General features: G+C 40.6%; 1 protein-coding gene across 1 annotated transcript; it reads left to right on the forward strand.

Moving 5' to 3' along the window:
- Positions 1-309: 309 nt before the first annotated feature.
- LOC129842095 (fibronectin-like) lies at positions 310-23,658 on the forward strand. The gene is made up of 4 exons (XM_055910492.1): positions 310-596; positions 2,990-3,124; positions 17,625-17,715; positions 23,270-23,658. Exons 2-4 carry the CDS (start codon positions 3,023-3,025, stop codon positions 23,554-23,556), a joined length of 480 nt encoding a protein of 159 aa, XP_055766467.1. The 5' UTR covers positions 310-596; positions 2,990-3,022; the 3' UTR covers positions 23,557-23,658.
- The last annotated feature ends 1,006 nt before the right edge of the window (positions 23,659-24,664 follow it).

Consider the following 24,664-nt stretch of genomic DNA (forward strand, 5'->3'; position numbering starts at 1 on the left):
GTATTAGTATAAAATATATATCTATATTTTGTTGCATACAATATAGCTCAGTATTTGTATGATTTTTTTAAATAGTATTTTCTGCTCATCTTTATCAAGGGATCCATTAATTCTGGACCCCACTGTATGTGGGTGAGTCAATTTATTTTAATGGCATTATTTTGATATGATTTAATAAATGTTCTCCATTTGAAGAATACATTAAAACTTTATTACATTAAACAAAATGTTGAATCATTTTGAGACTACAGGAAATCGGTTGACTGCTATGTTAAACAACAACAGTCACGGCTGCCTTGGTTGTCAACATCCTTGTGGCTGTTGAAGTCTTTTTACAGTAGAGAAACAGGAATCCCTAAAGTTGCTGCAGGTGAGGAATGCGGCATGCGAGGGAGGGGCAACTGTTCCTGCACCTGAACTAGACAGACTGGAACAACCTCTGGGATTTACAAGAAATCACCTGACTGTCTAGAAAGGGGAAACCTTCAAGCTAAGGGTGACCTATCACTTCATGAAGTACAACTACATCGCTATTAAACGTCAGCTGTATCTCCACTTGCAGACATACAACTCTAGATACCCAACTCAACAGGCAGGTAAGGACGTCTATAAAGTCACTATTACAAGACACAGGCCTGATACAATAAATGGTTGTTTTGTCTTTCTAAATTGACATAAAATGAAGTATGACTTTTGTAAAGGCTACATGCAATTCATTTTTTACAAAGCTGGATGGTGTTAAGATATAGATGGGAGGGGGTGAGTTAAGCTAAAGGGTGGGACTAATAACAACAAGATAACTAATGTAAAATGTTCTGTGTGTAAAATGTATATAGGTTCACAATTTATGTGAAACAGCACAGTTAAAAATATATGGCAAGTAGAAATCAAACTGGATGGACATCAGAAATAGATGGGAGAGGTTGAGGGTAGAGGAAGGACAGGACTAAAAACAAAATGTAAGTATTGTAAAATAGAATGTGTCCGTGAAATGTATATTGTATGTATTAGCTGGAAGTAGAAGATTAGGTGGTGTTGTTCAATTGTTTCCTCCAATTAGGGGAGGGGTGGAAGGGTTAGGGCAAAATAATAAAGGAAAATATATATTTTTAAAGTATCTATATGTGTATGTACATTTATATATGTATGTATATACAGTACCAGTCAAAAGTGACTCATTTAAGGATTTTTCTTTATTTTTACTATTTTCTACATTGTAGAGTAGTAGTGAAAACTATGAAATAACAGACATGGAATCATGTAGTAACCAAAAATGTGTTAAACAAATCAAAATATATTTTATATTTGAGATTCTTCAAATAGCCACCCTTTGCCTTTGCTCGGCCTCCGACCGCAAGGCACTACAGAGGGTAGTGCGTATGGCCCGGTACATCACTGGGGCCAAGCTTCCTGCCATCCAGGACCTCTATATACAAGGCGGTGTCAGAGGAAGTCCCTAAAAATTGTCAAAGACTCCAGCCACCCTAGTCATAGAGTGTTCTCTCTGCTACCGCATGGCAAGCTGTACAGGAGCGCCAAGTCTTGGTCCAAGAGGCTTCTAAACAGCTTCTCCCCCCCAAGCCATAAGACTCCTGAACATCTAATCAAATGGCTACCCAGACTATTTGCATTTTACACCGCTGCTACTCTCTGTTATTATCTAAGCATAGTCACTTTAATAACTCTACCTACATGTACACATTACCTCAATTACCTCGAGTAACCGTGCCCCCGCACATTGACTCTGTACTGGTATATAGCCTCTCTATTGTTATTTTACTGCTGCTGTTTTTGCTGCTGTTTTATTTCTTATTATTTATTTTTTTACTGCATTGTTGGTTAGGGGCTTGTAAGTAAGCATTTCACTGTAAGGTCTACACCTGTTGTATTTGGCGCACGTGACTAATACAATTTGATTTCATTTGATTTTATACCCATATCTATACCCCAAATGTGCAGAATGTCTGCTAAAATCCATCTCCTTCCATCTTTTCCCACCTCCGGCCAACGGGCTTCCTCTCACTACTATATTTGGCAGTGAGTGGAAACGCCAAGCGGATGCTTCACATTTAAACGTCCAGTGAAATATCTGTCTCATTGTTCTGTCAGTAACTGTACTGCTCGAGATGTTGTGGCTTGCGGGAGCATAGTGGTGTTTGAATGGCCAATCATATAGACGGGTTGGTTGTTTAGCAACAAAACCGACTTGTGTAAAACCATGGGGCAAACAGGCGGGGTTGGTTTAGATTGTTGACAACAAGTAAACTATATTTGGTCTCCAATGTTTATTGAAAACATAAATACATTTGCAAAGTAAGCACTTGTTTTCCCTCAAATACATCATTACAGTTATTGGTTAGCTAGCAAATTTTAGCATTGCATGTCTGTGTCTAAAGCCCTCAAAATAAGACATAGTATCAATAACAAGATGAAACGAGCTGAAATTAGTCACTTACGATTCTCCACATGAAAGTTTGTCATTTTTGCTCGTAATCTGGCCATCCAGAATCACAACAACACGCTGACTTCTACCCAATGGAAGCGCACACATCGTTTTCTTAACTTTGTCAGCTAACTCATCTATGCTCAAATACTATGCTCAAATACAAATAGCACAACTTTTCTACATGTAGTTTTCAATAGCAAAGGTCAATGAAAAGATGGTGGAAGCTGATGTGGATCTTGAATCTAATAGTGGTGGAATCAAGGAGAATTGGACTATTGTCCAAAAGAATGGAAAACGGAGCAGAGTAGCGCTGAGAATGTCTTATCTTGTAGGAGTACAGTTTGTTAATGAGGAGCAGCTGATCGGATTAAATCTATTTCAGATATCAAAATGGTGGAGAGAGTTCTGGGTAAAGTGAAAGCTGTGAGGATCATGAAAGGCAGGCTTGTTTAGATTTTTTGTACTTCTGAGGATCAGAAGGAATGTGTGTTGCGTCTCACCCGAATTGAAAAGTTTTACATGTCATGTGTCTCTTCGGAACAGGGCACCCCTCAAGAGAGTAACATCTGGCATCTCATGGGAAGTCGATGTTGCAGAGATGATGTACGCCTTGGCAAGAAAGCCCCAGCAGAGGAAGTATTAGGTGAAAACATTGACAAGGAGAAGGAGGCAGAGATGGTAAGACACATTTACATCATTGACATCTTCAGTGGTAAGCATGTTCCTGTAATGTGCTATGTTATTTTAGTTTTGCTCATTTGAAGTCGTTCATGTGGCCTAGCAAGCAATGTATAGTGTACCATCTAAACTGCTGTGAAATAGCTTTGTTTTAACAACAAATATCATATTTTTCAGCTGCTCGAAGCTGGTGTACAAAAATGAAAGTAAAATTATGCAAAAAAAGGAGACTTTAAGGATGGGAAGCATAAAAATGGGCAGAGATTTGGACTCGAGTCACGTGACTTGGACTTGAGTACTACTCGAGTTGCTCATTTTGTGACTTGCCATTCGACTTGAGCATCTACTGTACGACTCGTGACTTAACTAGGACTTGAGAATCTACTGTACGACTCGTGACTTAACTAGGACTTGAGCATCTACTGTACGACTCGTGACTTAAATAGGACTTGAGCATCTACTGTATGACTCGTGACTTAACTAGGACTTGAGCATCTACTGTACGACTCGTGACTTAACTAGGACTTGAGCATCTACTGTACAACTCGTGACTTAAATAGGACTTGAGCATCTACTGTACGACTCGTGACATAAATAGGACTTGAGCATCTACTGTACGACTCGTGACTTAAATAGGACTTGAGCATCTACTGTACGACTCGTGACTTAAATAGGACTTGAGCTGCATGACTCAATGTGTCATCGTTCACAATATTGGAGTGCTGCAGGTTCTGAGCGTTGTGTTCTGTGTCTTGACCAATCAGATTCAAGGAAAATACAGGTTGCGCAGGCTAGGCACAAAGCTCGATGCAAAGCGCGCACTGCTACACTGCAGATAAGGAACCAAGTCACAATTTTGCAAATCCTGAGCAAGTCTCAAGTCTTAACCTTCAAGTCCAAAGTAATAATGGGCAAGTCTCAAGTAAAGTCCCAAGTTCCACAGCTCAGGTCGAGTCAAGTCACAAGTCCCTAATTTTGGGTTTCGAGTTGTCAAGTCAATGTTTTTTTTAATGCCGATTTCAATACAATTACAATGCATCAGTGATTTTGGACCCACATGTTTTACAAAGTGCACCCCCCCCCCACTACCACATAGTCTTCATAACCGAATGCAACTATTTTTGGGACCGATGATGCCCCGATGCAGAGGTGGCACCACAGGTCCCAGAGAGGTGGAGCAAATTGTTTTCCCTGGGGCCCGGAGCTTTTCTTAATCTGGTTACATAACCAGGTATAAATCAGAACCCTATAGGGTCTGACCTTGATTAATTAGTTGAAAAATGTTTTTATATGGGCAATGATAGGAGTGGGACCCGATTTACATTTGAGTCATTTAGCAGACGTTCTTATCCAAAGTGACTTACAGGAGCAAATAGGGTCATGTGCCTTGCTGAAGGACACATCGGCATATTGGTCATCTAGTTCGAACCAGCGGCCTTGAGGACTCGAAAACCAAAATTAAGGGCTTGACTTGACCTGAGCTTCAACCCTTTGAAATTTGACGTTTGGAACAATTTAGAAATGTGTTGTTTGTGAAACATGGATGAACGTCTAATTCTAAGGTGAGACCTTGTTGATCTTTCCACCTGCTAAGAAGGTAAAATATCTAGATTAAAACAAAAAGCTACCAGCAGATGTCGCAGTGCATCAGTTCCGAGTAACGACACCTGTCTGATGTCTGAAGCTTCGAACGTCCTCATCACTGTAAGGCCTGGGTGTCGGAGTGGAAGTCAAGCGCAGGCAACAGCAGGTGCAATAACCAAATGTTCTTTAATGAACATGCAGAAAACTAGGCCACCCAACTAACACACTGGGTGACCACTTAAACAACCCCAGACACGGGGAATACAAAAACAGTACAGCAAACACGATGCACGGAACAAACACCACCACTTACAAACAAACAATCCCGCACAAAGAAACCTGTATGCCGGCTGATTAAATAAGCCCAACTAATTAACCCTCATACAAAACAGGTGCGCCCAATAAACACATAGGGAGGGGGAGAAAAGGATCAGTGCATCGTGTTTGCTGTACTGTTTTTGTATTCCCCGTGTCTGGGGTTGTTTAAGTGGTCACCCAGTGTGTTAGTTGGGTGGCCTAGTTTTCTGCATGTTCATTAAAGAACATTTGGTTATTGCACCTGCTGTTGCCTGCGCTTGACTTCCACTCCGACACCCAGGCCTTACAGAATCCCGCACCTAAAAGAAATATGGAGTCAGCAGGAGCAGCGGCCAACCCTCTCCCATCAATGGAGGAACAGGTGTTCCATCACACCACGGTTATCCACCGTATTGGATCAGCGATGGAGTCAATAATGGAACGTATGGATCGATGGGAGAGGAGTGGTTTCCTCTCTCCACCTTCGGCTCCTCCAGCCCAGGACTCTCCATCCCTCGGCTCCAGCGCTCTCCATCTGACACTCCCGAGGGATTATGATGGATCGGCGGCGGGGTGCCAGGGGTTCCTACTCCAACTGGAGCTGTACCTTGCCACCGTAAGACCCACTCCCTCGGGAGCGGAGAGGGTGAGTGTCCTCGTCTCCTGCCTCACGGGTCGTGCTCTGGAGTGGGCGAACGCAGTCTGGAATGGCCCAGACTCAGCGAAGGAGCACTACCCAGAGTTCACCCGCCGTTTTCGGGCCGTATTTGACCATCCTCCAGAGGGCCGAGCGGCGGGAGAACGACTGTTCCACCTTAGGCAGGAGAAGAGGAGCGCCCAGGATTACGCGCTGGAGTTCCGGACCCTGGCTGCAGGATCTGGGTGGAACGACAGGGCCCTTATTGATCACTACCGGTGTAGTCTCCGGGAGGACGTCCGCAGGGAGCTAGCATGTCGGGACACCGCTCTTTCCCTGGATGAGCTGATTGACATGTCTATGTGATACGTTTGTAGCCAGTGTGTGCACATCGTTGTTTTAGCTTCACGATCGTTTTCTTGTTTTGTTTAGTGTTTAAGTGTTTTTGTTTCGTGTGCCGTCTTCGTAAATAAAAAGGAGATGGCTTATTTTCCAAGTGCTGCGTATTGGTCCGTCAATCCTCCACACGATCGTGACAATCACATGGTATTGTTACTTTGATATAACCATCAGTATATTATATTGAATCAGTAGTGCTTTGAAAACTGCATCAGAATGTCGGAGCTCCAGTATCAATCATTCATCACAAAAAAATAAGTAAAGAAGTCATTTTGTGTGGAAGCCAAAATAAAATTACAGAGGCAGAGCTGGCTCAGTGGACGCATCATAATTCCCTTAAAACCTAGCGGTCAAACACGGAAATTGTTCCAATAGTTTTTTCACCATCAATTTTTCCTATAGGGGATTATAAGAACCACTTCAAATAAGGTCTGTGTTTCATGTAGGCTTTCCCTGGCATGACGTTTTGATAACCATGTAAATCTCTTTCGGACGAGATTACTTTTATCAATATATCCGTCTCTATTTAATCTCAGATTGGAAAATGCTAATTGCCCCTTGTGTGCACTTCCGGTAATACCTTATTTCCCTGGATGGTATAGAAATGGTATGACGGTATGAAAATCTGGATACCGCACAAGCCTAAAAAACTGTACATCGCAACACTTTTAAAACTTGTTTTTGATTGTTATCAAATCTGGAGAAGAACAAGTGAAGGAAGCAGCATGGGGAAAATGGGTTAAGGTTCTAATGGCGCCAGAGGGGATGGCTGCCGTTTTATGGGCTCTTAACCAACTGTGCTATTTTGTTTGTTTTTTCGCATTGTTTGTAACTTATTTTGTACATAATGTTGCTGCTACTGTCTCTTAGGACCGAAAAGAGCTTCTGGACATCAGAACAGCGATTACACACCTTAAACTGGACAAATATTTTTTTTTAATGAGTCAGACAAGAGGCATTTACTCCAGACAAGGCCCTCTTCCCCGTCATTCGCAGGAGAAAGAGACGGAGATATCGCAGGAGATCGGGGTGCCTTGTAAGGATCATCGGTACTCTTAGCCAACGTACAATCGCTGGATAATGAAGTGGATGAACTACAAGCACGTATACCCTACCAACGGTACATTAAAAACTAAAATATCTTATGTTTCACCGAGTCGTGGTAGAACGACGACATGAATAACATACAGCTGCCGGGTTTTACACTGTATCAGCTAGATAGAACAGCAGCCTCTGGTAAGACAAGGGGTGGCGGTCTATGTATATTTGTAAACATATCTAAGGAAGTCTTAAGGTTTTGCTCGCCTGAGGTAGAGTATCTCATGATAAGCTGTAGACCACACTATCTACCAAGAGTTTTCATCTATATTCTTCGTAGCTGTCTATTTACCACCACAAACCGATGCTGGCACTAAGACCTCACTCAGTGAGCTGTATAAGGCCATAAACAAACAGGAAAATTGTCATCCAGAGGCGGTGCTCCTAGTGGCCGGGGACTTTAATACAGGGAAACTTAAATCTGTTTTACCTCATTTCTACCGGCGTGTTAAATGTGCAATCAGAGGGAAAAAAACTCTAGACCACCTTTACTCCATACACAGAGACGCGTACAGAGCTCTCCCTCGCCCTCCATTTGGAAAATCTGACCATAATTCTATCCTCTTGATTCCTGCTTACAAGCAAAAATTAAACTAGGAAGCACCAGTGACTCGGTCAATAAAAAAGTGGTCAGATGAAGCAGATGCTAAGCTACAGGACTGTTTTGCTAGCACAGACTGGAATATATTCCGGGATTCTTCCGATGGCATTGAGGAGTACACCACATCAGTCACTGGCTTCGTCAATAAGTGCATCGATGACGTCATCCCCACAGTGACTGTACATACCCAAACCAGAAGCCATGGATTACAGGCAACATTCGCACTGAGCTAAAGGGTAGAGCTGCCGCTTTCAAGGAGCGGGACTCTAACCCGGAAGCTTATTATAAATCATGCTATGCCCTCCGACGAACCATCAAACAGGCAAAGCGTCAATACAGGGCTAAGATCGAATCATACTACACTGGCTAACGACGCTCATCGGATGTGGCAGGGCTTGCACACTATAACAGACTACAAAGGGAAGCACAGCCGCGAGCCGCCCAGTGACACGAGTCTACCAGACGAGCTAAATTACGAGGCAAGTAATACTGAAACATGTATGAGAGCATCAGCTGTTCCGGACGACTGTGTGATCACACTTTCCGTAGCCGATGTAAGTAAGACCTTTAAACAGGTCAACATTCACAAGGCCGCAGGGCCAGCCGGATTAACAGGACGTGTACTCTGAGAAACTCCCCAAATACCATGCTTGTAGTGTTATACCCAAGAAGACTCAAGGCTGTAATCGCTGCCAAAGGTGCTTCAACAAAGTTCTGAGTAAAGGGTCTGAATACTTATGTAAATTATATATTTACTTTTTTTATTTTTAATAAATTAGCAAACATTTCTAAAAACCTGTTTTTGCTATTTCATTATGGGGTGTTGTGTGCAGATTGATGAGAGAAAAAATAATACTTTAATCAATTTTAGAATAAGGCTGTAACGTAACAAAATTTGGAAAAAGTGAAGGGGTCAGAATACTTTCCAAATGCACTGTACAGTACATGCAGCTTCTCTTCTGTCATAATTTGTTGCCCCACAAGACTAAATAAAGTAGTGCTCTCCAGAATAATGTCCTACATTGATAGAATGAATGCGTAGGTAACCTAGTTGACAAGGGTAAAGTTGTCGGTTTTGTTTAGGGACCGGGGAGATAACGTAAAATCTCCAAAACAGTTGAAAGATTGCTGCTGTGCAAAATGTCCAAATGTCATCAGGTTGACTGTTTTTTCGGAAATTAAAAGCTGAGAAAACAATGAAACACGTTTCTGATAAGACTTCAGTTGGTCTTGGGTACATATTTTATGTGGTTGAAATACTGTCTGCTTGCATAACAGTGTCATAGATTACACATTACACAGGCACATGAGCTACTATCTGGAATACTGTGGGCATGTAAACATGATCAGTGATTCTGTAGTTGACTGGAAGAGAGGGAGAAAATGTATTCCTCTAACGTCATTCTTTCAATAAAGTTCTTGTTTATTTGATATTATATGACTTGTTTGTCTTTCCTTATCATATTTAAGACAATGCTATTTGTAATTTGTTTTGGTGAAGATTTGTTTTTAACATACTATCCAGATAAGAAAGTGTCAAATATTTTAGGCCACTAAAACAGCTGTAACTTGTTCACAGTAAAAGTTATTTCTATTCTGATTTCAGATCTTCAGTCCTTACAAAACAACTGCCACTTTCTAATGAAGGTAGTTTTTCTCTATCTTCATTAGAAAGTGCCAGTTAGGTAAAAAGCAATGATTTTCATATAAAATACACATTTCCACAGGTGTTATTTTGTCACGCCCTGACCATAGAGAGCTTTTATTCTCTATGTTGGTTAGGTCGGGGTGTGACTAGGCTGGGTCATCTAGGTGATTATATTTCTATGTTGGCCTGGTATGGTTTCCAATCAGAGGCAGCTGTTTATCGTTGTCTCTGATTGGGGATCATATTTAGGCAGCCATTTCCCCTTTGTGCTTTGTGGGATCTTGACTAAGTATAGTTGCCTGTGAGCACTATAGCAGCTTCCCGTTGAGTTTTGGATTTATTGTTTTCTTTCACTAGAGTTCACTACCTAATACAGAGGATGAAAACATACCACGCTGCATCTTGGTCTACTCATTATAACGATCGTGACATATTTCTTGACTGATTACAATTTGATTAATGGGATCCTATTGTATGTCATCTCAGCTTTCAAAATATATCATGTGTCATATATGGTTTAACACTCATTAATTAATGCACAGGTCATGATCAAGCAAGACGTGGAACATTCCGCGCAGACTGGAAAGGGCTAGAGTAGATACAAGTCAAGTAGAACTTAATGTAGGCTACAAACCCTCCCCCGTAGACACAAACAAACATTTTCAAGAACGTCTAGATTCACCATGTAAGTTAGCTAGCTAGTTCAAAGTCATTATTTGACAAGATATTGAATTTCTCCTTTACTACTATAGCCCAGAGAAATTCATTGAATAACATATTCATAAATGGCAAAAAAGACAGTAAAAAAAAAACTTCAAAGAAACAAAGTTTTATAGATCTATATATTTGTTTTACACATTTAACCCCTTTTTTGGGTATGGACAAAACTACCTTCATACTTCCATAAAAATGTTTTAACCAATGTAGTCGGGAGAATCTCCCCTTTCCACAGTGGGGTCACATTAGTTTGTAGGTCAAACCCTTAGGGATGTCTCATGGTCTGACAAACAGTGCTCTAACTCTGCCACCCTTCAGCGCAGATGTGGAAGTGCGAAACTGATGGATGCAGTGGATTAAACTTGATGGGGATTTGTTTTAAATGTAATTTTGACTCTAGGGGGTTTTAACTAGCAAGCTAGACCTCTATTGTATAAAAGCCAAAGAAAGGTCAACTATTTTTTTAATGAATTATTTATTTAAATGCCTAGCCAGGCTATTGTTGCTAACTAGCTAACTAGCTAGATAACAGGTATTGTGTAAATTTTAAAACATGCCCAAGACAGTTCACATAATTATACATTTAAACAAATTTAGCCAATTAATTAATTACTAGATTTAGCTAACATTAGTTTGTTAATGCCTCGATTTGTCAGTCTTGTCCAGATCATCATGGCACTGGTGAGTGTCATGCAAAAAGAAAGGCATTTGTAGTTCTATGTGAAAGCCACATTAGCAGCTAACTACCGTTTGCATTTGGGGGGGGGGTGGGGGGGGGCTAAATAGAGGCTAATATATCGATAAAAGTCCCCTTGTCCAAGAGAGATTTATATGGTTATCAAAATGTCACGCCAGAGTAAGCCTACACGAAACACAGCCCTTATTTGAAGTGTTTCTAAAATCCCCTTTGGGAAAAATGAATGGTGAAAAACTATTGGAACAATTTAAGTGTTTGACTGCTAGGCTTTATGGGTATTATGACTCATACTGTGGTACTTTGTTTAGACCTAATTCCTGTCGTAGTGTGGAAATGCTTGTGTAGTTTCACCCTCAGAACACAAATCTATGGCTCCTTATCAATATTGATTCATCGGGCGTGAACATCTTCACCTTCCTCCTTGTGCTAATTGCTACGGAGCACAGCACAGTTAACAGTAGCTACGACATAGCGAAGACTATCCACTCTCCTCCTCCCTCTTCTGCAACGGATTTGAATGATAACGGATGAATGCAAAGTTCAGCAGTGATATTGGAGTTTTACCGGCAAAGCTAGAGGCTAGCTAACCTACTCCCTGGACCAATAAATCTAGCTCCAGTAGCTAGCTAGCTAGCTAGCTACCAGAAACTATTAGCAACTGTGGATATATATATATATATACCGTCTATATATATATTTTTTCTCCCCAATTGGCAGTTACAGTCTTGTCCCATCGCTGCAACTCCCGTACGAACTTGGGAGACGTGAAGGTCGAGAGCCTCATAAACTCCCCTGAAACTCCTGCTTGTCATTGCAAGGCATTATGACATCAAAGTGGCACATGCCGATCCAAAGCAGTAGTCAGTTAATTGGTACTGCTTTAGTGGAGGAGGAAATCCCTCCCAAAGAGGGAGGATAATGGAAAGGTTCCTCATGTGGTAGAGTCCCCCGTAGATGTACAAATAAGGGAGTTAGAGCTAAAGGCAACTTTGGAGCAACTAAAGTACGAGTTTGAGCACAATGAAAAACAAGAAGAACGTGAGCAGCCATTCGATTAAGAGAATGGGATCTGGAAGCACTCCGAATCCAGGCAGGCTATCCTGCACCCTCAACGGAGTTTGATCTTGGTCAGAACAACCGGCTTGTCCCACCTGTCAACGAAAAGGAGGTGGACGTACAGTACCAGTCAAAAGTTTGGACATACCTACTCATTCAAAGGTTTTTCTTTATTTTTACTATTTTCTACATTGTAGAATAATAGTGAAGACATCAAAACTATGAAGTAACACATATGGAATCATGTAGTAACCATTAAAAGTGTTCAACAAATCAAAATATATCTTATATTTGAGATTATTCAAACCCTTTGCCTGGAATGTATTTCAATTAACAGGTGTGCCTTGCCTTTCCTTCTTATTGCATTTGAGCCAATCAGTTGTTGTGACATGGTAGGGGTTGTATACAGAAGATATTTGATAAAATACCAAGTCCATATTATGGCAAGAACAGATCAAATAAGCAAAGAGAAACGACAGTCCATCATTACTTCAAGACATGAAGGCCAGTCAATCTGGAAAATTTCAAGTCCAGTTGCAAAAACTATCAAGTGCTATGATGAAACTGGCTCTCAAGAGGACTGCCACAGGAAAGGAAGACACAGAGTTACCTCTGCTGCAGAGGATAAGTTCATTAGAGTTAAAAGCCTCAGAAATTGCATCCCAAATAAATGCTTCACAGAGTTCAAGTAACAGACACATCTCAACATCAACTGTTCAGAGGAGACTGTGTGAATCAGGCCTTCATGGTCGAATTTCTGCAAAGAAACCACTACTAAAGGACACCAATAAGAAGAAGGGACTTGCTTGGGCCAAGAAACATGAGCAATGGACATTAGACCTGTGGAAATCTGTCCTTTGGTCCAAATTTGAGATTTTTGGTTCCAACCGCCGTGTCTTTGTGAGACGCAGAGTAGGTGAACGAATGATCTCCGCATGTGTGGTTCCCACCGTGATTCACGGAGGAGGAGGTGTGATGGTGTGGGGGTAATTTGCTGGTGACACTGTCTGTGATTTATTTAGATTTCAAGGCATACTTAACCAGCATGGCTACCACAGCATTCTGCAGCTATACACCATCCCATCTGGTTTGCGCTTAGATGGACTATCACTTGTTTTCAACAGGACAATGACCCAACACACCACCAGGCTGTGTAAGGGCTATTTGACCAAGATGGAGATTGATGAAGTGCTGCATCAGATTACCTGGCCTCCACAACTTCCAAACCTTAACCCAATTGAGATGGTTTGGGATTAGTTGGACCACAGAGGGAAGGGAAAACAGCCAACAAAAGCTCAGCATATGTGGGAACAAATGCTCAGACTGTTGGAAAAGCATTCCAGGTAAAGCTAGTTGAGAGAATGCCAAGAGTGTGCAAAGCTGAATGAGTAGGTATGTCCAAACGTATATATAAATCACTTAAAATTCAATAGCTCCTTGACCATGTGACCTAAACTCCTCAAACCAACTTTGGAAAGTTCAACGGGTTGTATGCCCCTACCCTGTGGAGTTCTCAAAAATGATTCAATTTCTTTGAACTTCATTTATTAATTTTACCTTCCATTTCTGACTTATAATTTCAATAGCTCCTTGTTCACATGACCTAGACACCTCACTCCCTTTGGTTTTCCCAAAAAAGGTTTGCTCACAATGGTTGTATGGCAGACGTATGTCTGACCGTATCTTGCATAACTTCTTCTGGCCTGGTCTGTAACAAGATGCTGTGGCATACTGTAAAGCCTGTTACATTTGCCAGCGGATGGGTAAACCAAATCAAGCTGTTTTGGTTGCACCTTTGTACGCTATTCCTGATTTTGACAAACTTTTCAGCAGGGTTCTGGTGGACTGTGTTGGTCCTTTGCCCAAAGCAAAGAGTGCTAACCAGTTTCTCTTAACCATCATGTGCTGCCACTCGTTTCCATGAGACCATTCCATGGAGGAAAATCACGGCTCCCAGTAATGTTAATAAGGCCCTTATCAGACCATGATTTGAATTTCATGTTGAAGGTCTTCCAGCAAGTGCTACAGCAGTTGGGTGTTACCCATTGCCCCTCTAGTGTCTACCACCCAGAGTCTAAAGGTGTTCTTGAGAGAGTTAATAAGACTTTGAAGTATACATTGAGAGCTTACTACTTTGAGTTTGAGAAAGACAGGGATGAAGGAGTCCCTCTTGTGCTATTTACAGCGTGGGAGTTTCAGTCTGAATGAGCTCATGTTTGGACATCATGTCAGAGGTCCTTTGATCTTGCTGAAAGAGAGGACAACACCTCAAAAACAAAAACAAATTTGTTGGAACACGTTTACGCTTTTCAATACAGATTTCTCCGCTCCTCTGAATTTGCCAGTAAGAATCTGGAGAAGGCGCAAACAGAAGTGAAAGTTTGGTATGATCGAAAGCCCTGAACCCACACTTTCGATGTGAGTGACCATGTCCTGGTTCCGTTAGCGATGACTTCAGGCCGGAGCGCAGGGAAAAGAACCTGGCTGTGTCATGTCAACATGTTGAAACCATACTTCTCCCGCTATGAGAAGTCCAGAAACCGGTAGTGATCTCCTGCCTGTGTCTCTCACTGTTGACTATTATCTTCCTTGAGAGCACGAGGAAAGCCCAGTACACCCTGTTCCTGTTGGATGGTTGAGTAACTCAGAGATTCTAGAAAACCTTGATGTCTTTTTGGCACATTTGTATCTGGAGGAAAAAGGTGACATTGTTGCACTGCTTTTAGGTACACTATAAAAGTTGAATCGGTTATCATGGACTGTTTGGTGATGTTATGGCTGCTGTTTTAACATGGATATATTGTACCTTAACCTTTTTAAAGGGCCAATCAGCAGTTGAAATAACAAAGCATCTGCTGACCTCTGTTTTGGTAAATTCAGAAACCTGAGCCTATATCGTGTTTGTTTACAATTAATGAAGTAAAAATAGTGTATATTATGGGTTCTGACGAGGTTCCAATGTTGAACTAAGCTCACGAGGAAGTGGATACATATCATTCATTTAAGAGTAAAAACGTGGATGTAGCAATCACAGATTGCCGCTTATGGTTTAGGATAGGGTGATAGATATATATATATACAGTATATCACAAAAGTGAGTACACCCCTCACATTTTTGTAAATATTTGGGTATATCTTTTCATGTGACATGTCCCTCTAACATAAATCTTGACACTTTGGGCACAATTTGGACATTTTCACTTAGGGGTGTACTCACTTTTGTTGCCAGCGGTTTAGACATTAACCTTTCACGAGTCACCAACCCTGATCCGGGAGCACCCCCCACTCCCCCCCCCCACTGAGTAGCATAGCTAGCATAGCGTCACAAGTAAATTGTAGCATCTAAATATCATTAAATCACAAGTCCAAGACACCAGATGAAAGATACAGATCTTGTGAATAAAGACACCATTTCAGATTTTTAAAATGTTTTACAGGGAAGACACAATATGTAAATCTATTAGCTAACCACGTTAGCAAAGGACACGATTTTTTTACTCCCAACAGTATTTTCCTGCGTCAGTAGCTATCACTAATTCGACTAAATAAAAATATATATAGCCACTAACCAAGAAACAACTTCATAAGATGACAGTCTGATAACATATTTATGGTATAGCATAGTTTTTTTGGGGAAAAATGTGCATTTTTCAGGTATAAATCACAGTTCTACATTGCAGCTGCAATCTGAAATAGTGCTGACCCAGCCAGAACAATTACAGAGACCAACGTCATATAACGAATTACTCATCTTAAAACATTTCAGAAAAATACACAGCGTACAGATATTGAAAGCCCAACATCTGGTGAATCCAAACAATATTTCAGATTTATTAAATGTTTTATAACGAAAACAAAATGTAGCGCTAAATTAGCATAGCTATACCAGGCAGATTCGGCTAGGGGCCCACGGCCAGTTCACATGCACAACAGATATGATATAACATCGTAAATTGGGTCTTACTATGGCTGATCTTTCATCAGAATGTTGATCAAAGTGTCCTTTGTCAAGATGAGTCGTTGGTTCCGTTCAGAATTGTTCCTTTCCCACTCCATTTAGCACAGGTACCGGTCGAGTGGCACGGATTTCTCAAACGATAATAAAATCAGACAACGGAACACCTCAAAACTCCCGAAAAAATTCAAATAATCTGATTAAACTATATTGAAAAAACATACATTACGATGATCTGGTCACATGTATCAAACAAACTTCGAGACGGAGATAATAATGGCCGTACAACAGAAGACAAACGTAGCTCCAATTCGCATGCTATAGAGAACCGGAAGTTGTCGGTCACGCCAAAGATTTAGCTCTCATTTCACGTCAGTCCCAGATAGACAAGAAATTTTTCCTCTGACGTCCTCTTGTCACCCAGAGGAAGGCCAATGAGTTGTGTTTCGGGTCATAGGGGGCACGACCATATATAGGCAGAGCTTTGAAGCCAGCATAACACATCTTGCTTTTATGTTCTTGGTCATGGAAAGTGCTGTGAAATGACTAATGTATCACTCAGAGACAAAATTGAAACGGTTTTAGAAACTAGAGATTGTTTTCTTTCCAATGGTATTATTTATATGCATATAGTAAGAGCAATAATTGAATAAGAGGCAGTTTAATCTGTAGAGCAAATTATGCTAATGCGAAAACAGCACCCCCTGTATTCTCAAGAAGTTTTAATGGCTGTGTGTTGAGTTATTTTGAGGGGACAGCAAATGTACACTGTTATACAAGCTGTACACTCACTACTTTACATTGTAGCAAAGTGTCATTTCTTCCGTGTTGTCACATGAAAAGATATACTCAAATATTTACAAAAATGTGAGGGGTGTACTCACTTTTGTGATATACTGTATATGTATAAATAAAGTTGTGCCTAGCACTAGGATTGAACCCACAATGCTCAGAGCTGTAGCTTGCAGTTTTAGCCCATCCTCACACCCATCCTAACCACCCTGGCTTGTCACGAGCTTACTAGATCAGAGGTGGTCAAACCTCTCCTCTTGGACCCCCAGCCGTTCCATGGATTTGAACTATTCCAGAACTAGCACACCTGATTCAACTTGTCAACTAATCATCAAGCCCTTGGTTAGATGAATCAGTGAGCTAGTTCAGTTCTACAGCAAAATTGTGAAACATCTGGGGGTCACGAGGAAAGGTTTGAAAACCCCTGTACTAGATGGTAACAGGCACGCACGTTGCCCCTAGTGGACGTTTGGATATTGCCATGGAAATACAGCTTGCCAACACATTACTTTATTTTTCCAAAAACGGGTTGGTAGCACGTAATCCACTAGAGTTTGGGCTCAACATAGAACATTTTCATGTAAAAAAGGTAAAGTAACTTTTTCCAAATGTATGGTCTATCCCCTATGATGTGACGTTATCAATGTAGACACATTGGGATTTTGTGTGGAACTTCTGCTTTTTTTCATGGGAGTTATCTGTTGCTGGATGAATGACAACGGAGACGATTGTAAAACAACAAAAAAGCAAACAAACGCTCCGTATTTTAATGTATGCAACTCGTCAGGCATCAGAAAATATTTGACTTGAGTAATACTTTTGACACACAAAAACTAACAAGGATGTATGTTCTATACGATTTCAGCCATGTTCATGCGATCAGTCTGACTGTACCCTTAGTGTGCATTAAATATCCCTAATTCTGAACCTGTTGTGCTTTATTCTCAACAGACCTGGAGTTGTAGACTCAACATCATAATGTATTAAACATGTTAACCTGTGAATTCTACTTTTTATAGAACTTTGAAGAGGAAAAGCGACTGAAACAAGTCAGAGATGAGTCGAAACCAGAGGAGGGATTCTCAGGAAGAAACACGGAAACATCACAAGGTATTGTCTCCTGTTAAAGTTTTTCATACCAGCTCCATTCATTGCCCTTACACCTCATGTCTGCTAAATGACTAAAATGTAAATGTTTACCACGACATACTCCACTTTCAATAACGTATGATTTGGTAACACTGCCATAAATGTTTTATTAACAAGCATTTCTAAACTATTTAAAGGTTATAAGTATAGGCTGTTTTACAGTTTGTCTATCGACATGTCTGTAGCCAATTTTCGCAGTGACATGATGAACATTATATTGTCATATGACATTAAACTTGTCCTTGCCGTTATGAAAAAGTATAAAACACAAAAACTGCTGTTTTTTTTAAATGAATTTACACTGAACAAAAATATAAATGCAACATGTATAGTGTGCTATGGACAATAAAAGGACACTCGAAAATGTACAGTTGTGTCAAACAACAATAATCCCACAGACGTCTCAAGTTTTGAGGGAGTGTGCATTTGGCACATTGACTGCAGCAATGTCCACCAGAGCTGTTGCCAGATAATTGAATGTTCATTTCTTTACTACAAGACGCCTACAACGTTGTTTTAGAGAATTTGGCAGTCCGTCCAACCCAGCCTCACAACCACAGACCACGTGTGGGTTTGCACAACCAAATCATTTCTTTCATAAACCATCTCAGGGAAGCTCATCCTCGTGCACATCGTCCTCACCAGGGTCTTGACCTAACTGCAGTTCGCCGTCGTAATTGACTTCAGTGGGCAAATGCTCACCTTCGATGGCCACAGGCACACTGGAGAAGTGTGCTCTTCACGGATGAATCCCGGTTTCAACTGTACCGGGCAGATGGCAGACAGCGTGTAGGTTTTGTGTGGGAGAACGGCTTGCTGATGTCAACGTTGTGAACAAAATATGCATGGTGGCGGTGGGGTTATGGTATGGGCAGGCATAAGCTATGGACAACGAACACCATTGCATTTTATCAATGCCATTTTGAATGCACAGAGATACACTGATGAGATTCTGATTCCCGTTGTCGTGCCATTTATCCGCCACCATCACCTCATGTTTCATCATGATAATGCACGTCCCCATGTCACAAGGATCTGAACACAATTCCTGGAAGCTGAAAATGTCCCAGTTGGCCTGCATACTCACCAGACATGTCACCCAGTGAGCATGTTTGGGATGCTCTGGGTCGACATGTACGACAGCGTGTTCCAGTTCCCACCAATATCCAGTAACTTCGCACAACCATTGAAGAGGAGTGGGACAACATTGCACAGGCCACAATCAACAGCCTGATCAACTCTATGTGAAGGAGATGTGTTGGCTGCATGAGGCAAATGGTTGTCAGACCAGATACGGACTGGATTTCTGATTCACACCCCTACATTTTTAAAGCTATCTCAGTAAAATCTTTGAAATTTTTGCATGCTGCATTTATATGTTTGTTCAGTATAATATATGTCAATCCAGCAAGCCAGGCAACTAAAAGCAACTTTCTAAACAATGTTAAGTTCATTAATGTTTGTATTCATTATTACTGGAAAAGAAACTTATAACAAAGTCATTAAGTTATGACAGAAAATAGTTTGGGTTGTGTGTGACGGAATAAAAGCAGGGCATTCCACAGGAGAAATGTATTTTGCACTGTCTATTTGCTGTAGCAGTAGGGTAACCATGACAACAGACGTTGCAACAGGGTCAAAGTCTAACGTTTGTTATGTCTTCGTGACAAGGAAAACGCCCGTCGCCTCACCTGTGTGTGACGTGAAGGAGGACAGTATGCTTATTAGCCTTTACACATAAAATATAATTGAATGAATGTATCAAGAGGATATAAGGAGAATAAAACAAGGACAATAATGGTCTGGGATAAAACATGTTTTCCATCATATCATAGGCCTGTGCCTTAAACAAGGCTGGTGTTGTTGCCTACTTTTTATATTTGGCTAAAATAACTTTTTAGTTTTCGCAAGTAGACTAGGAATTTAAATGCAGCGTTACATACATCAGTAAACTTCCCTTTGAACATGAGTTCAATGAGTTCCGAATGATCAGGTTCTCTTTTGCATTCATCATTAACTTAAACAAATGTATGTATTATATACACTACATGACCAAATGTATATGGACACCTGCTTATCGAACATTTCATTCCAAAATCATTGGCATTAATATGGAGTTGGTCCCTGTTTTGCTGCTATAAGAGCCTCCACTCTTCTAGGGAGGCTTTCCACTAGATGTTGGAACATTGCTGCGGGGACCTGCTTCCATTCAGCCACAAGAGAATTCGTGAGGTCGTGTCCTGATGTTGGGCAATTAGGCCTAGCTCACGGTTCGCTTTCCAATTCATCCCAAAGGTGTTCGATGGGGTTGAGGTCATGGCTCTGTGCAGGCCAGTCAAGTTCAGGCCAGTCAAGTTCTTCCACAAGATCTCGACAAACCATTTCTTTATGGACCTCACTTATGGAAAGGGGACATTGTCATCCTGAAGCAGGAAAGGGCCTTCCCCAAACTGTTGCCACAAAGTTGGAAGCACAGAATTGTCTAGAACGTCATTGTGAGCTCTAGCGTTAAGATTTCCCACTACTGGAACTAAGGGGCCTGAACCATGAAAACAGCCCCAGACCATTTTTCCTCCTCCACCAAACATTACAGTCGGCACGATGCATTGGGGCAGGTAGCGTTCTCCTAGCATCTGCAAAACCCAGATTCGTCCGTCTTACTGCCAGATGGTGAAGCGTAATTCATCACTCCAGAGAACGTGTTTCCACTGTTCCAGAGTCCATTGACGGCGGGCTTTACACCACTCCAGCCGACGCTTGACATTGCACATGGTGATCTTAGGCTTGTGTGCGACTGTTCAGCTATGGAAACACATTTCATGAAACTCCCAACGAACAGCTATTGTGCGTACAGAGGCAGTTTGGAACTCGGTAGTGAGTGTCCTACCACTTCGCGGCTGAGCCATTGTTGCTCCTAAACTTTTCCACTTCACAATAGCAGCACTTACAGTTGACCGAGGCAGCACTAGCAGGGCAGAAATTTTACGAACTAACTTGTTGGAAAGGTGGCATCCTATGACGATGCCACATTGAAAGTCACTGAGCTCTTCGGTAAGGTCATTCTACTGCCAATGTATGTATATGGAGATTGCATGGCTATGTGCTTGATTTTATACACCTGTCAGCAATGGGTGTGGCTGAAATAGCCAAATCCACTAATTTGAAGGGGTGTCCACATACTTTTGTATATCTAGTGTATTTTGCTCATTTTATCACTAGACTGTATTTTAAGAATTCAATGAGCGAGAATATTTTACACGCAAGAATTCACCTGTGTGAAGCGTTGTCTTTGTTGCTTGCTTTTCCCATTGCCTCTCCATTCAAACATGAATGGTAATAATACTGATTCACTGCACCTTAATTACATTGAGATTAGTTATTGGGGCGGCAGCGTAGCCTAGTGGTTAGAGCGTTGGACTAGTAACCGAAAGGTTGCAGGATTAAATCCCGAGCTGACAAGGTACAAATCTGTCGTTCTGCCCCTGAACAAGGCAGTTAACCCACTGTTCCTAGGCTGTCATTGAAAATAAGAATTTGTTCTTAACTGACTTGCCTAGTTAAATAAAGGTCAAATATTCTGCCCATTTACTGTGATAAACATGACATGCCCTCTGCTGTTTCACCTCCTGATAAAGTGCTAGAGGAGAAAACTGAACTTCAAAGATTGCATCTTAAATGTTGTGTTCATCTGTGTGTTTAGACAACAGTGTTAAGATGAGGAAAAGTATGCCCAATTAATCACAGGAATGGAAGCATGCATCTAAAGGTGAATTCAGATATGAGCTGCAAAACCATTGAGACATTTAAAGGGAAATTCCACCACTTTTCATCCTCATATTCATTATCTCCAGCACTATTCCAGTGTCTATATATGTGAAAACGTAATTTCTACAATCTGTAATTAAAAAGAAGGTTGTAAGAAATAGCTGCTCAATGACATCATCCAAAGGGAGCTATTATGAGATCAGATCAGGTAATTTATGAGATCAGATCATAGATGGTAATTTGAGATCCGATATGGTCATTTATGAGATCAGATATATGGTCATTTATGTTTGGTCCAATTTGGAGAGATCTTCTGCAACACAAAGGAAATATCCAGTAACACTTTCTATGATGCATACACATATAATGCCCTGTAAGTGCATTTATAATGCCTAAATATTCACTATAAGATATTAGAATCAAGTAGCATGTACCATCATCATTGCTTTCTGGTGGCAAACACTGTTAAAGTGGTTGACTTGTTAAGTAAAACAGTATTCAATGCTGGTCCTCAATGCTCAAATCAAATAATGCATGTGATGAAGTGGATATGCATATAAAGCGTTGTACATGTAAGTGTATCCTACATGTCTATCTAATATAGCCTATAGTAGCAACAATTATTTATATAGCAGTACTAGTTATGTTATTAGTAGTCTATTAATAGTAGGGTATACAATGATAACACTTAATCAAAGTTTAAAAGTTAAATCAACTCCCTCTCCCTTTCTCTATCAACATGTTTTGTTACTATTTCATTGCTAATGTTAATAATAATCACTTTACTATAATTTGAGCCTGTGGCAACACTTTACGTTGCATTAAGTTGCATTATTACACGATTATTACAGGATAGTTAATGTTGTAGTTGTGCATTGTTACACTGTAACTGGTACATTTCTATTCAGTGCAGGTACACAAATGCAATTTCAAGATACCTACACAAAATAGCTACATAAAATGCCCATCAAACTACTTCAATTCAAACTTGTACAGTCTCGATTTTTCATAAAGTGCCCCAAATGTGAAGCAGGTATTAACTAATATAATTAATGATCAATTTTTAATCCATAATTGTGTGTGTGTGTGTAATATTATGTTAACTAATATAGTCCATCAGTTATACCTTAACTGCAGGGCAATAAAACATGAACTACAGTGTAATAGTGCAGCTTAATGTTAAGCGTTATCCCCCCAGCTTTATATCCTATTATATCCTATTCTGTTGCTGACAGTAGCATGAAACCATGAAAACAATACCTTGCTTTTCTTCTGGCTTGTCTTTCCTCCCTAGCAACTGGATCTGCGTTAATCTTTTGTCTGTGTCGTGCACCCCTCTCCTTATTAGACAACGGCATCTACAGTATAAAGATAATGTGCCTTGAAATACCTTACAATTCCATAAAATTGTTTAAAATTATAATATTATTGTTATTGTGCAGAGGATTTATCACAGCATTCTTTTAATTGATATAAAGGTGCTGCCAAATATAATGGCACCTTTGCACTTTCTTAAATAATTACATATTTCTTCTGAAATAAGTTTAAATTGAAAACAACTTTTGGTATCCACACCTTGTTATTGGATTTTAAACACTGCAGAATTTTTGTTGTTGTTGTTGTGTGACTTCAAATAATTTTTTTAGCTTGTTTCTTTCCATATCAAAAGTAATTGCAAGCTGGCCTTTTCCTCCTGTAATATATTTCTAGAGTTAAACTATAGCCTTGACAATAATGTATTTTCCCCTAGTACTTCCTGCTCCAGACCAGCTGACTGTTGACTCAGTGGACACCACATCAGCTGCGGTTAGCTGGAACCAGCCACCAGGATTGGACCAAACCAAGCATCATTACCAGATCTCCTACCGCTGTTCAGGGACAGAACCACACATCACTACCACATCTTCACACAGCATCACTCTCTGTGGCCTGAAACCTGGCACTGAATACTCTGTCACTGTCTGCACTGTGCTGGAAAATGAAAAGCAAAGTAAACTGGTGTTAACAACCCTCACAACAAGTAAGTACCCTACTTAAGTATTATTTCTGGTGTGAATGTTTATCAGAATGACTAATGTAAATGAACTAATCCTAATGGATGTGTGTCAGCATGGGATATAAAGGTACAAAACCTATATGATGGTGAATTCCCCAGATGTCATAATGCAGTTTGGTGTTGAAATCTATGAAGGTTGTGTAATACCCTGTTAAAACATGTATTGAGAAATATGATTTATGTAATAATGTGGATGAATATTTTGTACACATTATAAACATTTAATCAGATTTGTTTAATTTACATAAACTCTACATTTTACTACAGCCTTCACTGTTGGGCCTAAGTTGGTTAAATTACTATGTACTGTTACTTGAAATATGTTGGGACAGTTTCTGTTTACGTCAAGGGTGTCTGATCGTTAGGGCCAATCAAGATGGACTATGGGTGGTGTGCAGAGGGTTTCAGTGGTTTTTCTGTTGTTGCTGAGAAAGAGAAGGAAGAAGGGCGAGAGATGTTTTTGTGAAGACAAGGTCTGGTCCAATAATGCATTTATTTTTGGACTGCGTTTTTTAAACATAGAGATTCATTTAGGAAATCCATTTGTCATATTCGAGGACGGTGAAGAAAGCAGTGGGAAAGGTGGATTCAATCAAGGTGACTAGAAGTGCCCTTGTTTTGGTTCATTGTGTTGATGAAGAAGTGTGCACTGGTTCTGGGACAATTGTCCACATCAGAAGAAATGTGTATTGATCTTCGGAGCAGGGCGCCTGCCAAAGGAGTTGTAGCTGGAGTCTCGTTGGATATAGATGACGAGTACCTTAGTCAGAAAATCACAGGAGTGGACAGTGCATGTCGCCTGATCCGTATGGTAAATGGAAGGAAGGAGACAAGCCTATAGATATTATTGTTGTTTGACGAGACTACCTGAACATGTGAAGCTTGGATATGTGAGGTGTACGGCGAGAGCATTTGTGTTCAAACCATTACAGTGTGGGAAAACGGTCATGTGCCAAATGTTTGCAGATAGGAGAAGTATGGTATTGAAGAATCTGTCAATGGAAAATGTTTAAACTGTGGTGGGGATCATACTCCGGGCTTCCTTGAGTGACCTGTTCGGGTGAAGGAGGTTGAGGTGTCAAAGATCAG

Source organism: Salvelinus fontinalis, unplaced genomic scaffold (genome assembly GCF_029448725.1).
Source record: "Salvelinus fontinalis isolate EN_2023a unplaced genomic scaffold, ASM2944872v1 scaffold_0011, whole genome shotgun sequence".
Taxonomy (NCBI): Eukaryota; Metazoa; Chordata; class Actinopteri; order Salmoniformes; family Salmonidae; genus Salvelinus; species Salvelinus fontinalis.

Bases quoted from the DNA above. Each gene is read 5' to 3' on its own strand.
- LOC129842095 (XM_055910492.1), top strand. From the start codon at position 3,023: ATGGGAAGTCGATGTTGCAGAGATGATGTACGCCTTGGCAAGAAAGCC. The intron at 3,125-17,624 runs GTAAGACACATT...TACTTTTTATAG, and splicing joins AGGAGAAGGAGGCAGAGATG to AACTTTGAAGAGGAAAAGCG. The intron at 17,716-23,269 runs GTATTGTCTCCT...ATTTTCCCCTAG, and splicing joins AAACACGGAAACATCACAAG to TACTTCCTGCTCCAGACCAG.